General features: G+C 42.8%; 1 protein-coding gene across 2 annotated transcripts in view; it reads left to right on the top strand.

The window, feature by feature from the left end:
• LOC138964141 (protocadherin Fat 4-like) overlaps positions 1–16,799 on the top strand; it is a 32,565-nt gene extending 15,766 nt beyond the window's left edge. Inside the window, exons 21-39 of one of the 2 annotated variants that reach the window (XM_070336029.1) lie at positions 1–28; positions 878–1,120; positions 2,347–2,577; positions 3,542–3,793; positions 4,417–4,713; positions 5,026–5,319; positions 5,786–6,905; positions 7,305–7,765; positions 8,180–8,431; positions 8,795–8,965; positions 9,535–9,839; positions 10,442–10,552; positions 11,131–11,230; positions 11,620–11,843; positions 12,076–12,101; positions 12,358–12,576; positions 12,865–12,934; positions 13,597–14,149; positions 14,578–16,799. The exon at positions 1–28 is cut by the window's left edge and continues 370 nt beyond it. In XM_070336029.1, the coding sequence (XP_070192130.1) occupies positions 1–28; positions 878–1,120; positions 2,347–2,577; positions 3,542–3,793; positions 4,417–4,713; positions 5,026–5,319; positions 5,786–6,905; positions 7,305–7,765; positions 8,180–8,431; positions 8,795–8,965; positions 9,535–9,839; positions 10,442–10,552; positions 11,131–11,230; positions 11,620–11,843; positions 12,076–12,101; positions 12,358–12,576; positions 12,865–12,934; positions 13,597–14,149; positions 14,578–14,949 (5,329 nt within the window). In that variant the 3' untranslated portion in view covers positions 14,950–16,799. The remainder of the gene's footprint in view (positions 29–877; positions 1,121–2,346; positions 2,578–3,541; positions 3,794–4,416; positions 4,714–5,025; positions 5,320–5,785; positions 6,906–7,304; positions 7,766–8,179; positions 8,432–8,794; positions 8,966–9,534; positions 9,840–10,441; positions 10,553–11,130; positions 11,231–11,619; positions 11,844–12,075; positions 12,102–12,357; positions 12,577–12,864; positions 12,935–13,596; positions 14,150–14,577) is intronic. The other variant, XM_070336030.1, reaches the window with a different exon arrangement.
• Positions 16,800–16,965: the final 166 nt, after the last annotated feature.

The raw sequence follows: 16,965 nt of genomic DNA, 5'->3' as shown, positions 1-16,965 counted from the left end.
CGGAGGAGATCCTGAAGGCGTGTTTAAGGTAAGGTGGTTTTGCTTAGTGTAATGTTTTGTTTCTGTGTAAGAATACTTCAGAGATTTGTTACAGGCACTGTCCTTTCTGCCTATACAAACATTTGCAGGGCCGGAATACCCCCCTAGCCTAAACATGTACCACACTTATTTAAAACATTTTTTATTATTGTTTATTTTATGCCGTTTCATGCAAGGAGCGACCATTTTCCTATCTCAGAATATGACCTACCCATCAGCTTCAGGGGGATTCGCCCCCTGACCCCCACAAGGGGCTCTTCCCCTTGACCCCGCCAGGGGGAACATCCCCCTGGACCACCACTGGCAACACCCCCCTCCTCTTAGCCTAGTCCGGCCCTGATGTGTACCGCCAAAGATCCGTCCAGGCCTTTGCATGGATGTAGGAAACTTTGGCACTGAATACTCGAGGTCGACTTCGTGCTCAGTTAAGGACAGCCTTTACGGAATCAACTTAACATAGTATTCTCCCCTCTGCACAGGAAGCAGCCAAGCTGTTGATTTGTGGCATGCGTTTAAGCTGAAGGGGTCCTCACATCTCGTGTAAAAGCCTGAATACGAGTAGATGTGATGCCTTACATGAGGAGAAGTGTATCTTTACAGTGTCCAAGTTACACTTCTTTGAACTGCAAGATACGTGAAAAGTACATGAAGAATAGAAAATACAATGAGCAAACGCTTGTTTAGATTTTGAAAATGTTTAACTGTGTCTTAAGTCAGTCAAATGTTTTCAATATTAGTCCGTGGTCTGAGTGGTCCAAACAGGTGCATTAATTATCATTTCTTCGTCTGTCATTCAAAGACTCCGCTCGATGTGTTTAATGAGATATGTGTCCTACAGATGGACAGTGTTAGCGGCGATGTAACTGCTACTGCTAAACCTAGCCAGCCCCAGTATGACGTCAGCGTGGAGGTCAGTGACAGCAGTAATCCGGCTATGACGTCATCGGTGTCTGTCGTCATCCTTGTGGAACCAGAGCTGAACTTCACTAATCTGCCCGCCAACATGACGGTGTCGGAGGTCGAGAGGGTTGGTACAGTGGTATTCACCCCCCTCGCTTGCTGCTCCTACACAGCAGTGACGGTAAGCAACGATTTGCATCTAGTTTATTTATATAACGATTAGTGCCATCACAGAAGAAGAAGAACTAGAAGATTACAAAGAAGGAAGAGGAAGAGAAGAAGAAGAAGAAGAAGAAGAAGATTACAAAGAAGGAAGAGGAAGAGAAGAAGAAGAAGAAGAACTAGAAGATTACAAAGAAGGAAGAGGAAGAGAAGAAGAAGAAGAAGAACTAGAAGATTACAAAGAAGGAAGAGGAAGAGAAGAAGAAGAAGAAGAACTAGAAGATTACAAAGAAGGAAGAGGAAGAGAAGAAGAAGAAGAAGAAGAACTTGAAGATTACAAAGAAGGAAGAGGAAGAGAAGAAGAAGAAGAAGAACTAGAAGATTACAAAGAAGGAAGAGGAAGAGAAGAAGAAGAAGAAGAACTAGAAGATTACAAAGAAGGAAGAGGAAGAGAAGAAGAAGAAGAAGAACTAGAAGATTACAAAGAAGGAAGAGGAAGAGAAGAAGAAGAAGAAGAACTAGAAGATTACAAAGAAGGAAGAGGAAGAGAAGAAGAAGAAGAAGAACTAGAAGATTACAAAGAAGGAAGAGGAAGAGAAGAAGAAGAAGAAGAACTAGAAGATTACAAAGAAGGAAGAGGAAGAGAAGAAGAAGAAGAAGAACTAGAAGATTACAAAGAAGGAAGAGGAAGAGAAGAAGAAGAAGAAGAACTAGAAGATTACAAAGAAGGAAGAGGAAGAGAAGAAGAAGAAGAAGAACTAGAAGATTACAAAGAAGGAAGAGGAAGAGAAGAAGAAGAAGAAGAAGAAGAGGGCACAACATAATTCCTAAAAAAAACACCGCAGAAAACCTTTGAAGGCATTATAGGAAACATACGCAGTGATCAAGAAAAGTTTGATTTTCTACATTCCACAATACCTAGCGAGAATACGCTGTCCTAAGAAGAGGGTTCCATGCTTCCGTTACAGTGAATAGGCAGTCGTTCTTGACAAACCAAGCACATTGTTATTGAACAATGTCCAAAAACAAAGAATGTTTACAGACTGAACAAATGAAAACAAAAATGATAAAAAATGAAGCTGAGACTACTAAAGAACAAAAACGAAAAAAAACACAAGATGGATATTTATAAACCTATATACTTTATTCAAATACCTACACATACAAACTCACCCACAATATGTTACAATTGCGTAGAAGAAATAGAAATACATACTTACAATTTCTCAATCTTGATGTCTTCAGTTTGAGCTTGTTTCCGGAAATGACAACGACCTGTTTCGCCTTCATTCCGGAACCGGTGACGTCACGGTAGTGAGTCAGCTAGATCGAGAAATGTCGTCACAGCATGGACACGCTCTGGTAGTGGGGGTGAGAGATGAGGGAGGGCAGACAGCGACTGCTACTCTTCTTATTGACCTTGGTGACGTCAATGACAATGCTCCAGTTTTTCATCCAGTCTTTAAGTCATTTGAGGTGAGATTTCTTTTTAGAAATGTTTTGATTTTTTGTTTTTTTGTTTTTTTGTAGCAACCTTTTACCATTTGTACAGGACTTACGCGAATATCTCAGTGTATACATAGAGAATACTACATGGCTTGCTGTGTCGTACCAGATTTACACGAGTTGTTTTTTTAAAATATTGAACTGCGAGCGAAAGCGAGCTGTTCACTATTTGAAAAAGCAACGAGTGTAAATCTGGTACGACACAGCAAGCCATGTAGTATTCTGTTTATCCTACATACTGTACTTACGTGTATTTTACTGAAAATGTCCTGCATTCGAGGCAGCTAAATTGAAGACGCTTGTTTTGGAACCTCGATCTCTTCTAAAGCCTCGTGCAATCTATTACGTCAAAGCAAAGAAACGTCACTCTGAAAGTGTGGCGTGACGTGTTAGTTCTAAAGATTCATCGAGGGTAATTAGCGAGCGCAATTTGTGTTTCAAAAATGACGTTTGTCTCGGTGACTTTGGCATCATACGCAGTGGAAAAACAGGTCCCTGCCAGACTTGCTTGACATGACCTCATTTACATGATATACACACGTGTGATTTGAACGATTATTATCTCACGGGTGTCTCTCTCACGTATGTAGGATAAATAATAATTCACAATCATGATTTTGTGCTTATCATTAGGTTCCTGGTATCTCTTTCTATATTTTAGTTAGTCCACTGTAAACCTTACATAAAAAGGCCATTTTCACTTTGGGAACACATTTACTGTTGAACTTTTTTTTTACATGTCAGTGCGTTTCAAAACAAATCTTCACAAACGATACAGAAACAGCTCAGTTATGTACGTATTCTTTCAGAGACAGGCTTAACGATTATTTTGGCGGTAGTTTTACCAGTTTTGTGTCGAGTTACTCCAAACAAGACAAAACCAAATCAACTACCGTAGGCAATTTCCGTCTCCATCTACAATCTTCTGTGTCAGATCACTGAGCTGCAGCAAGTCAGCACCCCCATCGGTCAGTTGACAGCCACGGACCAAGACGCAGGTATCAACGCTTCTCTGACCTACTGTCTGCTGGACAGTGCGGGAGGCACGTTCTCTGTGGACAGGGACAGCGGCGTTCTGACACTGGACAGGACAGTGGACTCTGAGACTGACAACCGATCGTATACCTTGTTGGTTGTGGCTACTGATGGCGGGGCCACACCTTTGAATGCTACAGCTACTGTGCAGGTATTCTATAATTCACTTCTCTGCCTTTCGGCAACATATAGACCAGGTGAACAAAACAGTCAAACGTAAACGCTTGCTTCTTTTGATAAAGTACTTCCATAACACTAGTCAAAAGAAACTGGAAAAGTGCTATTGTGCTTAGAGTAGTATGTTTTCAGTTTTTATTACTGAAATCTAAGCAACGATCAGAGTCATAATGAGATCATTGTTTATGGGGAAGGTAGGTGTTACAAAAAACAACAAGAACAAACAAACAAACAAACAAAAAACACATTCACAAAACATAATATATATATTACAAGAAAGTGGACACAATAATTTCAGATCAACAGATTTTAAAACTGTACAGTTTCAAGTTTAAGCATGGTTACACACATGCAATCACTATTTCCGAATGCTTCGAGAGCCTTTTTTCCTGGACGAATGCTCATGTGTTTATGACGACGGGTTCTGGAAAACCTACGACATTCCATTCCCCCGACCCCCACCCCTAATGTCGACGTAATGCCTCATAACTGCTAAATAATGATTTGATTTAGGCATGAACTTGAGAATTTCAGCCTGAGGTACTGTATATATTGTGCTAAACAAGTGTATCGTCTCTTCTCATTCATGCATTCCAGATAGTTGTAAAGGATTCAGACGAGTACAACCCTCAGTTCACCAACGGCCCAGGCACTGTCACTATTAGAGAGAATTTTCCTCTCGGCGTCATTGCATTCGTCATAGAGGCCGCTGATGACGACATCACTGACGTCATCAGGTACACTCTGTCAGGAACTGGTCTGCCTTTTCAAGTCCTGCAGGACACGGGTGAAGTGATACTGCAATCTCCGCTGGACAGAGAAACTGTGCCCGTGTATCAGCTTCAATTTGAGGCCTTCAACAATAGGGGAGATGGTACAAACTTGACTGTAGAGGTAAATAATATCTATCTCTATTTTTCTAGATATGTTCAAAGTCAAGTAGCTTAGTCTTATTGTGTGTATACTGTATAAGAGAAATAAAAGGGGATTTTGTGTGTCAGGTTTTGTTGAATTTTTAGTTACTGAAAGAGCCTTTAATCTAATTGAAGGTGTCATCGCTTTATCACGGACGGTGGTATTGATTTTCCAGATAAAGAAATGTAAGTGGTCCGACTGTCAGTGTGACCACCGCGAATCAATGAAACCGGCTCCTTTGATTCAACAAGTATGCGAGTATTTTTCAGTGAACTCCTTTTTGATCTTTAGGTACAGATAGAAGACGTCGACGACAATGATCCACTTTTCTCAACTAGTGTCTACCAGTTTTACACACCACACGGCACAGGTGCTGACGTCATTGTGGGGAGAGTCAACGTCTCTGATGACGACATAGGCAGCAATGCAGATTTCTTCGTCAGCATCATCTCAGGCAACGGCGCTGGGTATTTTATTTTGGACGGACTTGAAATAAAGACAGCGCGACCTTTGCACTATGATGGAGTGAAAGAGTTTCTACTAACTATGAAGGCCCAACCCGCCGGCAACGCTTCTGATAATTACGTAAGTATGCTGCTTCTAAATTAGCTCGGTGTAAGTTGGGGTTTTGATGCTTGTGGATTACAGCTGATAGCACTTTTGAACATGCTGTCATTGCAGTTTGTGAAAATGTTTCAGCTAGAGGATATATATAAACGCAATTTTCTATGAAGGCGATTTGGGAAGGAAGGGGTGTAATTCACATTGTAATGTGTGTTATCTTTCTCATTTTAATGTCTCCGTTGTGTAAAATAATTAGAGGAAATGAACACAAACCATTAGACCTGTCATTGATTTCTAGACACAAACAATATATTGTCCAACCAAAGAAGAAGAACCGGAAAAGATAACTGAAACTCATTAATATGTGTTGCAATAGAAAATGATTCAGATATATCTCACGGCATAAAAAGACAATATGCATGGTAGACATTTTCCTTACTAACTTCACATCACACACATTCTTTAAACATACGATTTGTTTTGCCAGCGCTACTCAGAAGCCTCAGTGAGAATAGAAGTCCTTCCCTCCATTGCGGAACCAAAGTTCGCCAATAGCACACTCAGAATCACATTGCCAGAAAACTCTGCAGTGAACACGTTCATTTTCGACCTCGATGCCACAGCCCTCGGCGCTACGGAAGGCAGCAACGGAACTCTTCGTTATGTCATGCGAAGTGGACATGGGTATTTCTCTGTCAACGAAGACACAGGTGTGGTGCACGTGTCAGGGGTCATTGACTATGAGGCGAACAAAGTTATCCCCGTGACAGTGGATGCAAAAAATAGAGACAATCCTAGTTTCAAAGACAGCGTTCTCCTTACAGTTGAAGTTGTCAATCTCAACGACAATGCCCCCAAGCCTAAATCTCCCGTCAACCAGTTAACCGTGGATGAAGATGACACTGTTGGTACTTTAGCAGAGCAAGTCATTTTCACTGATGCTGACGATGGTGTATTTGGTGAATTCAATATAACTTTATCAGTTTGTTCTCACTTCACAATCGACGCCAACTCCGGTGCAGTGAGCGTGATAAAGGCCCTGAACTACAATAACCAAAGTGTGCACACCTGTCTCGTGACGGCCACAGACGCGGGCAGACCTCCTCTCTCGGGTGTGACGTCATTGGTGGTGACGGTTCGTGACGTCAACGATAACCCGCCGTGGTTTGTCAGTGCACCATACACGCTGAACGTGTACGAAAACACTCTACCCGGAGCAACGCTTACCACAGTCCTAGCTGTGGACATGGACACGGAAGAGAGGGGTGAAGTGACCTACACCTTACTTTCGGGTAACACGGGCAACACGTTCGCTCTGAACGAAAGTACCGGCACGCTGATACTCGCTGCTCACCTCGACGCAACTCTGACGTCACAGTTCGTCCTAGAGGTGCAGGCGAGTGACGGAGGAAGTCCCCCGCTGACGTCAAACGCCACAGTGTCTGTCAAGGTGATTGATGTGAACGACCACGCCCCCGTGTTCACAGTAACGTCTGTTGAGGTGACTGTGGAACGACTGTCAGTGCCTGGTAAAGAGGTTGCCGTGCTGAATGCCACAGACGATGATCTGCATGACAATGCTCTGATTTCATTTGCCATCACAGCAGGTAACCGCTCTGTCAATGCGCTGTCTATTATCACACGGTATTAGAATTTAGCAAAGTGGGCCCTGGAAGGTTTTGTCATTATTTCTTCTCTCAGTTCCATGGGTTGCAGTCGATGAGCTGTGTAAGGTATTTTCAAAAATATAATGATTACGCTTTAGCGTTTCATCGTGATGTAAATAGGCTGATTGAGAAATTGAAGGTAAATTTTGTATCTCAAAAAACATTTGCCCAAAACTATACCCATTTGATACGACTAAGGCTGCTGTTTGCAGAGTGTGACCGTACATCATTAGATATAAGGATATGTTCAAGGGGATATTTACATCTACTCCTCTTGGTGAGTACTGTTACAACTAATCATTTCTTGGGCTGATAAGGCACATCTATGTTTCATTGCAGGTGACCCCGGCGGTTTGTTTTTCATAGACAGAAGCAGCGGTCAAGTGACAACACGTGCGTCACTCTTGGACGCAGCGGACACTCACCCTCTGACCATACTCGCCACTGACCACGGCACCCCGCCCCTCTGGAACTCCACCACCCTCACCATCCACCTCAACCCCCCTTCCTCCTCTCTCCCTCCCAACACCTCTCATTCTCTTCTCCCTGCTCTCCATGTCCGCGAGGATGCGACAGTGGATACAGTTGTGGGAACGATTGACCCCAGTCCGGCCACAGCGGTATCTCAGTACGCCATCGTGTCCGGAAACTACAAGGACAGCTTCAAGCTGGTCAAGCAAGGTGACGGGACAGCGGAGCTACGGGTTGCAGGACCACTGAACTATGAGGAGCGCTCTGTGTTTGACCTGTTGGTAACTTTGCAGACGCCTACCAGTGGAGAGATTCAGAAATTCGTGAAGGTAATTGTCTAGGCTTTAGGTTTACAAACCTGGGGAATGTAATGTGTTTATTGTGTCTATCAGCGGATCAGGTAACTGTTCATTACAATTGTTGCATCAGAGCAAGCAAAAAGTGAAAGTTTTGGAATGACATTCCTGTTCGCGATAAGCAAAAACAAACAGCACAATGAAATAACCCCTTTGTACGCGAAAACTCAGTCGATAGTTAAATAATACTGGTAAACCGATGCATTAGGTCAAGACTGAACTTCATCTTTGTTTACAAAACGCTTCAAATTGCTAAACGCCTGATATTAATTTGGCGAAGTTGACATCGCGAAATCTACTTCTCGAAGCCTGCTGCACCAAGCTTTGGCACTGATATTTTGGTAAACAGACTTCTCAAAGTGACAATTCCTTTATGTATACCCTCAGGTGTTCGTGACGGACGTCAATGACCACGCCCCCCAGTTCGCAGACGGACCCTTCCTGGAGCTCTACACAGCAGAACACACCACCGCTGGTCATCGGCTGTGGACACTGAGCGTGACCGACGCTGACCAGTCGGACACCAGCGGAACCTTGGTGTACGAGATAGTGTCTGCCACAGAGGCTGGCATGCTGAACGTCACTGCACAAGGAGACCTCGTGCTGCTCGTCTCGCCTGACTACGAGACAGTGCAAAAGGTTGGTGAGCGTTTTTGTTTTTTAAAGTGATGAATGCCATGGTTATTGTTGTTGTTGTTGTTGTTGTTGTCGTTGTTATTGTTGTTGTTATTGTTGTTGTTGTTGTTGTTGTCGTCGTCGTTGGTGATGGTGGTGGTGGTGGTGACGTTGTTGTTAAGGAGGGTAATGTTGTTGCTTCAATGGTGTCATACGCAACTAGTGTGAGCCGCTAATTCGGTAATCAGAAGAGCGCTTATTAGACTTCAGATAAGAATTTCTTACCCTTTTCTTTCCGGAACAAAGCTATATCACAAAGTAAGAAGCCAGAGGATTAGGAATCTTACTCTGTATTTGTGAGAAATGCGTATTTGACTTTGAGTGCAGGTGGAAGCTGTTGTGACAGTCAGGGACAGCGACGTCACAAGCATGTCGTCGTCATCAATCAGTGTGACAGTGCATATTCTTGACGTCACTGAGGGCCAAGTGTTGGAACTCACACCAGCAGTCACGTACTACATCTCCACTGAAATTCCTTACAACACGAAAGAGGGACAAGTAAGTGTGATACAGATCTGTATTTGGCCTGTGCTGTAGTTGATTAAAAGATTCCGGATTTTTGTTTGTATGATCCTAGAATGTTTACATATGGGCCGTAACACATTCTCTATGTTTTCGTCTTCGAATTAATTTAAAATATACAAAAATTCACGATTTTGAATCGAGAGCAGATTCACCATTATTATTGTTGCTGGATCTTACCCACAGAAGCATTCTAAACATTTAACATCCATCTCACATCATTTGGCGTGAGAAATCTGCATTAAAGTAGGGTAATATTTTTAAAACTGAAAACAAAAGAAAGATTGTATTGTTGGAACATTTTATTTAGGACAAAACCAAACATATTGTTCATACTACTTTCCAAAAACTGTTTAGAATTAAATGTTCAAATAACTTAACCTTTCTTGTTTTGTTTTGTTTTATTCTTGATTTCAAACGTTAGCAGCTCATCTGTTCTGCATTGATGTTTGTGGTCGATTAGTCGATTGTAGCTGTGTAAACGGTAACGAAGCAAACCGCCTAGGCTCAACAGATGACATAAGCTATCGTCTGCTTTTCCCTAGTTGGTGTATCAGCTTTCTCCAGAGGATTTCAAGTTGACGTCATCCCCCGGTGCCACGGTCACCTACGTCTCTGTTAATACCCACGGTCCTTTTGACGTCAGCACAGTCACAGGGGAGGTCACTGTTACCGCCACGGAGAAACTGGCAGACAACTCTACCTACTTCCAGTGGATGGTGTGCAGCATTAACAGCAATGGGTCTTCTCAGTCTGAAATGGCCATGCTTCGAATTGACACTTACGACAAATACAGGAACATTGTGGTGGTTGAAATTGCCCTAGACGTATCGACGTTGGAAGCTGAAAGGTTCGTGTTCCCGAAACAACATTATTAATTTGCAAATAACACAGGAATTGTTTAAGCTATCTCTTTAGTCAGAAGTTCTTCATACGTTCCGGGGATTTTTTTCTTTGTTGTTATTGTTGTTGTTGTTGTTGTTGTTGTTGTTGTTGTTGTTGTTGTTGTTGTTCTGTCTGTTCTTTTAGTTAGACAAAGACATTGCATTATTGAGTGACATGAAGATTTTGATGCATTTACTACATTGCATGCATATGATAAATGGTGTGTGTGTGTGTGCGTGCGTGCGTACGTGCGTGCGTGCGTGTGTGTGTGTGTGAGTGTGTGTGAGTGTGTGTGTGTGTGTGTGTGTGTGTGGGTGGGTGTTGTTTGTGGAAGTGTGTTGTGTATATGTGTCTCATAGTTCAAAATCAGATTGACTGCTAACGTTTCAAAATTCAGAATCAAAAATCAAGAATGCAGAGTCAATGGAACGTTTAATTTTTGTTTTACAAAACAATACATTCACAAGAACACACTGCATGTCCACAGGTCCGTGTTCTTGATCTACAACAAATACAACGATCCATTGGCTAACCATTCTTGTTTGTGTTGCCTGTGTGTCTGGACAGAGCTAGACTGGAGAGCAAGTTACAGGCAATGTTTAGCAGCCCTCAGAGAGTCGGCATTCACACTATCCTGGTTCATGGAGGCTCGGCTAGGCGACGACTACTTGCAGCCAGGTAAAAAGTAATATTGAAACAGCTAGACAGTTCAGACACACCGATTGACAGGTAAACTCAGAGACAAACAAGAACCCACAATGATTGACATGCTGGCTTTTTCTGTTTTTGAGTACCCTTTTCCCCCCCTTCCTTCCATTTTCTTGTTTCTGTCTGCTTGTCTGTCCGTTTGTGTGGTCTCAATGTATCTTTCTTCCCATGTTTCGTCCCTCTTTTAGTCTGTCAGTCCGTCTGTCGGTCTCTCGGTCTGTCTGTCTATTTTGTTCTAATCCAATTTCCTTCCTTCTTTCTTCTCTGTCTGTCTGTCTGTCTGTCTGTCTGTCTGTCTGTCTGTCTGTCTGTCTGTTTGCCTGTCTTCCTTTCTGGATGTCTGTCTGTCTGTCTGTCTGTCTGTCTAACTTCAATATATCTAACTTCATGACCTTTTATTCCGGTCTTTCTACTTCGCCGTCATCCCTTTAAGATTGTATGCTTAAATATTTCGCATAGCTTCAGCCTAGCTGTGACGAGTACCGCGATGATTAACTGCAAGCAGTAAATTGACACCTTGTTCAGTAGAGTGAGACTGATGTCCACAGGTCAGTGATCTTGATCTACGTGGTTAAGGATGTGGCAGCTGACCAGCTTCACAATGTCAAGGTCACAAAGACCTTCCTGACCCAGGATCAGATTCTGCAGGTAAATATACACGCCCATTGTTTAATCTTCAACATGTCTTTGCCATGAACACGGCGTTACACATGAAATCCGAGCATGTTTTTTGTTTGATAACTCAAAAATCAAAAGGACCAGAAATCCAGAGCAAATTAACATAACCATACGAAGACATTCTCCTTTGTTATAAATGACACTTGGATATCAAGACTTTTATGCGGCTTGTTTGATCTGATGGGAAGACATTTAGAATGTCATATTTTTTTGAATGAAAATGCCATAATGTGTACGAGTAGACAGTGAAACAATAAATAGTAATATATAAGAAATACAGACACAAATATAGAAACAAAATAAAAATGTGGTTTTAGCCAATACTGAGCAGTAGTAAACTGAGCACACTGTTGTCCCAGATTGTGCAAGCATCCCCTGATGGTACCCCAGTGGCTGCACTGACCGGGGGTCCACTGCCGGCTGACCTGGTTATGCCCTACCAGACTGGACACGCTGACCGCTCCTCTGTCGTCGACGATGGCCACTTGTTCATCATTATCGCTGTCGTCTGTGTCCTTATCGTCATTATCATCGTCTTTATTATCGCCTGTCTTATCTACAGGATGAAGAGGAGACGGAAATGGTGGGTGTTATGATGTAATGTTATAGAAAAGCCTCTTTGTGTACTAGGCCTATATCTCTGTTGTACATTGTGTTGCAAGTAATGCAAATCGAACCTGAAGCAGTTGCACTGCATATATTTAAGTGTGAAATTGTCGACTTTTTGTCTGACATGTGACCATTTGCACTATGTACGATTGTTAAGCCTACATCGTCGTTAACAGTTGCAAGTGATTTCTTTTTCTTTTTTCCAGGAATGTCAACAGTGACCATCCCACAGGTAAGACACATTTTACTCTACCATCAGGGAGAACATTTTAAATGCACGTGTACGTGTGTGTATAAAAAACAAAACAAAAAAAACCAAGACAAAATTAAAGTGTCAGGGAGTTTGAAAAAGGTTGCGAGAGCTATACAGTATGAAAAGAAGAACAAGAGACAGTGTGTCGAACATTCTTTCAACGACTATAATATCTATGTTTGTGTGTCTCAAAGGGTCTACAACTCATTGACGTGAATCTGCTTTTTCTCTCCAGATCCTCTTCCTAAAGGTACACCCCTCAGCACGCCCGCGCCAGCCTTTCACATTCGGCAAGACAGTGTGTTGCCGGATGACGTCAGCACAAGTAGTGGCGCGTCATTGGTGGATGACGACAGCGGTGTTGGTGATTCCTTGGGGTCAAGGTCACTGGCCAGGAAGTCGCTCACTCCTTCTACTGGTAGCGATGCTTCCGATGGCATTGTTAATGACGAAGGTTTGTTTCTTGACTATATTCACATCATACAAATTGTTTAGCCTTTCTGTTTGTCAGGATTTGTTTTATTGATTGGTTCTCGACTTTGGTTACCAGCAGAACCTTACGAGGTCTGATTTCTGTCAGGACGTTGTGGTTAATTTGTTTATTGTTTTCCAAACAATGACGTACGTGGTATCTGTTTTCTGTCAAAACTGTTAGGTTAATTATTGACTTAATTAAGTTGTCAGCACTACCCTGCAATAAGAACAGTGAGAACATGTGACCACTTTTTCTGCTTGATGGCAGGAACAAGTGGGGTATGCAGTCGCAGCGGATCTACAGAAAGTGTCAGTGATACCCGGCCTAGCCGCACGAGGTCAGTGACTGTGTGTGTGTGTGTGTGTGCGTGTGTGTGTGTGTGTGTGTATGTATGTGTGTGTGTTTGCGTGCGCGCGTGTGTACGTGTGTTTGCGTGTGTGTGTGTGTGTGTGTGTGTGCGTGTGTTTGTATGTGTGTGTGTGTGTGTGTGTGTACGTGTGTGTGTGTGTGTGTGTGTGTGTGTGTGTGTGTGTGTGTGTGTGTGTGTAAACACTTATACTTCTTCTGCTGAATGTAATACAGAAAGCATTAGCGGCTACAGTTACTATATAAGAGACAATTCTTCACGATAAAAGAGAAATGAGAGAGAAAAAGAGAAAGGACTGGCTGACTTCCGAACCTTTTGGAACCGCCTTCTTTGTGTCTGTATCAAGTCATTTTCATTGAAAATGAAACCAACACACAAATCGACAAGAAATCGTTTTGAATTTGAGCTAAGTTATAACAAATAAATACCATGAATTAAGCCCCTGTAGGAAGAGCCCTACGTCTTTGTATTTATCAACACATTCATTGACCTGGTCACTAACAGAAGAGATGGACAACAGGACATCGTCAACATCTTTCTGGCGTACGTGTGATCTGAGAGAATGATTTACGTTATGTGCTGTAGCGTATTTCTCCCGCAAAAAGCGTCATGATAAAATCACTTTGTGTCAGCAGGATCAGCTGGAACGCAAAGAAAGCCTCTCGCTCAGAAGCCACCGCACCCTGGAAGGCCCGCAAACCTTCCATGTCCTGGTTACCCCCTCTGCCTGACGACCCCAATTCCGCACGCCGCTTCTCAAACTACTGCTGGTTCGATTCCCCTTACGGATACGGACGCGGCAACCGTCGGATGTCCGGCAAGGATGCTGAGATCTTGGCTCTCGGCGCCCGACGAGATTCAGCCGTTTGGAGCAGCAGAGAATCATCTCCTGAGATCTCCAGGAGGAGCTCCTTATACAGACGTCGTTCTTCAAGCCTTGAAAGACCTCTCAGACTGTCCACATCTCTCTACCCGAGCTTCGACGCCCCCAATTCTTGGTATCCTGCTCCGTCTTCCACGTCCATCAGCTCCACTTACACGTCCTGCAACGCGTCTACGGCGTCCGGTGTCTCCTCCATCACGTCCGACTCGTCCCCCAGTCGTGTGCACACGTCGTGGCTGAGAATGAGAGAGGTCACGCCAGACCGAGTGGTCACGCATTCGCTGACCTCCGCTGGTCATGAGGTAATGGGATAAGCTTCATTCACTGTTGTTGTTGTTGTTGTTGTTGTTGTTGTTATTGTTGTTGTTATTGTTGTTGTTTTGTTGTTGTTTTGTTGTTGTCATGAGGTAATGGGATAAGCTCCATTCACTGTTGCTGTTGTTGTTGTTGTTGTTGGTGTTGTTGCTTTGCTAATCTTCGGGTTGTTATTGTTGTACATAAATCCACATTCGGGCTGCTCGTGTGATTTGTGTGCTTTAAAGCAATCACTGAAAAACTAACGAAATGCTGACATTGTACTGTGCTGGGCATGCACCTGACCCAACCGACTCGTAAACCACTTAAACCAATAATCCCAAAAGCAGGACTATAGGCAAAACAACATGTATGCAAAGGCTGAAAATATCGGACAGCTAACAAATGTAAAAGTGTACTTCAATAACTGTTACAGGTGACCTGGAAGCCGAAGCGGAATCCAGCGAAGCCGATCTTCAACGAGAAGCTGGAGTGGAAGGCCGTGAGCACCATCCCCAAACCATCCCCCCTACCCAGGCATCGCAAGGAAAAGCAGGTCACGAAAAGTCCAGACCCTAACTGGTCCGAGAGCGTCGCCAGACGAAGTAGAAGACCCCCTCCGGAAACCAGCGAGGGAGGCATCAAGGGACGAGATACCTCATCGTCCTGTTTGGGAGCGCTAGACGAAATCTTGGCCAAAAGCTTTCCTTCCCGAACAAGGTTGTCTGAACCGATGACAGCGACCCAAGGGTTGAAATCAGAGGTGGACAGTACTTCGTCGAATCTTGGAGGCAAGCCGTTACCCTAGCAACGCAAACCACCCTCTCTTGCCGTCACGGTACCGGACAAGGAAAATAATCTGTAACCGAAACAGAAACTAGAAACTCAAGCCTGAGCAGAAAGAAACACCAATAGCGGAAAGCAGCCGACAGACGAGAAACAAGTACCAAGACAGCTGCAGGGTTGGCAGCAATTTCGAAAAGTCCTAGATGGAACCACCTTTGCTGGAAGACGTCAATCAAATTATGACACGCCTTCCTGTGCTCCGGATGGCTTCAAATGAATACACCGAAAACAACAACAAGTCGCGTAAGGCGAAAATACAATATTTAGTCAAGTAGCTGTCGAACTCACAGAATGAAACTGAACGCAATGCCATTGTTCAGCAAGACCGTATACTCGTAGCATCCGAGTCGTCAGTCCACCGCTCATGGCAAAGGCAGTGAAATTGACAAGAAGAGCGGGGTAGTAGTTGCGCTAAGAAGGATAGCACGCTTTTCTGTACCTCTCTTTGTTTTAACTTTCTGAGCGTGTTTTTAATCCAAACATATCATATCTATATGTTTTTGGAATCAGGAACCGACAAGGAATAAGATGAACGTGTTTTTAAATTGATTTGGACAATTTAATTTTGATAATAATTTTTATATATTTAATTTTCAGAGCTTGTTTTTAATCCGAATATAACATATTTATATGTTTTTGGAATCAGCAAATGATGGAGAATAAGATAAACGTAAATTTGGATCGTTTTATAAATTTTTATTTTTTTTACAATTTTCAGATTTTTAATGACCAAAGTCATTAATTAATTTTTAAGCCACCAAGCTGAAATGCAATACCGAACCCCGGGCTTCGTCGAAGATTACTTGACCCAAATTTCAACCAATTTGGTTGAAAAATGAGGGCGTGACAGTGCCGCCTCAACTTTCACGAAAAGCCGGATATGACGTCATCAAAGACATTTATCAAAAAAATGAAAAAAACGTTCGGGGATTTCATACCCAGGAACTCTCATGTCAAATTTCACAAAGATCGGTCCAGTAGTTTAGTCTGAATCGCTCTACACACACACACACACACACACACGCACGCACGCACACACACACGCACATACACCACGACCCTCGTTTCGATTCCCCCTCGATGTTAAAATATTTAGTCAAAACTTGACTAAATATAAAAACGGAATAGTTGTGACATTTCCAAGAGGGTAACATCACAAGACTGTATGATATTATCTTACCATTCCTTGCTCGCAGACGCTAATCAAATATATATATACGCCTTATTTTTGCCCCTGACAGTTTTCGGTTAATGCACTGATAATCGAACAAAGTAGTTTTTATTGTCAATCAAACTAAACCATAACTTATTATGCTAGTGATATTTTCTATTATATACCCTGATACCATAGTAAAACTGGCACGTCGTTTTGTATGCACGCAGGTACGTAATTGACACTTTTCGCGTTCTACAATTTCTGAATATAAGCTATGTACAGCCACAGAGCTTGTATCAAAACGAAGTAAACTAATAGATGCTAAAGTAGTACTCCGAGATATAATTTTGCACAAAAAGGTCAATTAACAGAGACAGAGAAAACGTAAGGGGGAAAAGATGCCCCTTTAAATGTTCAAATCTTGACATCTGCATGGAGCTTTCTATGTTTTTGTGTGTGCAGAGATGACTACTGTTATGTCTGTACAGAAGTTATAAGAAAGTCCAAAGAATCGTGTTATACCACTTTTTATATCGAGTGATTATCTTCCAACCTTTTCTCAGGCAAAATCTGTTTTTGTTTTTTGTCTGCACAAATTGCAATCTGTTGACTTTACACTTACTTTGACTCAGAATACAAGTTTGGTGCCAAATTTCCTTGTGCAGTGGTCTGTTGCTGTCAAGAATACAGATGTGTTTGTCTCTGAGAGCGGTGTGTGTGTGTGCGTGTGTGTGTGTGTGTGTGTGTGTGTGTGTGTGTGTGTGTGTGTGTGTGTGTGTGTGTGTGTGTGTGTTCTGCAACTTCGTTCTGTTCGCGGTTCCT

This window comes from Littorina saxatilis, linkage group LG4 (assembly GCF_037325665.1).
Source record: "Littorina saxatilis isolate snail1 linkage group LG4, US_GU_Lsax_2.0, whole genome shotgun sequence".
Lineage (NCBI taxonomy): Eukaryota > Metazoa > Mollusca > Gastropoda > Littorinimorpha > Littorinidae > Littorina > Littorina saxatilis.
This window is presented reverse-complemented; position numbering and strand designations above follow the sequence as displayed.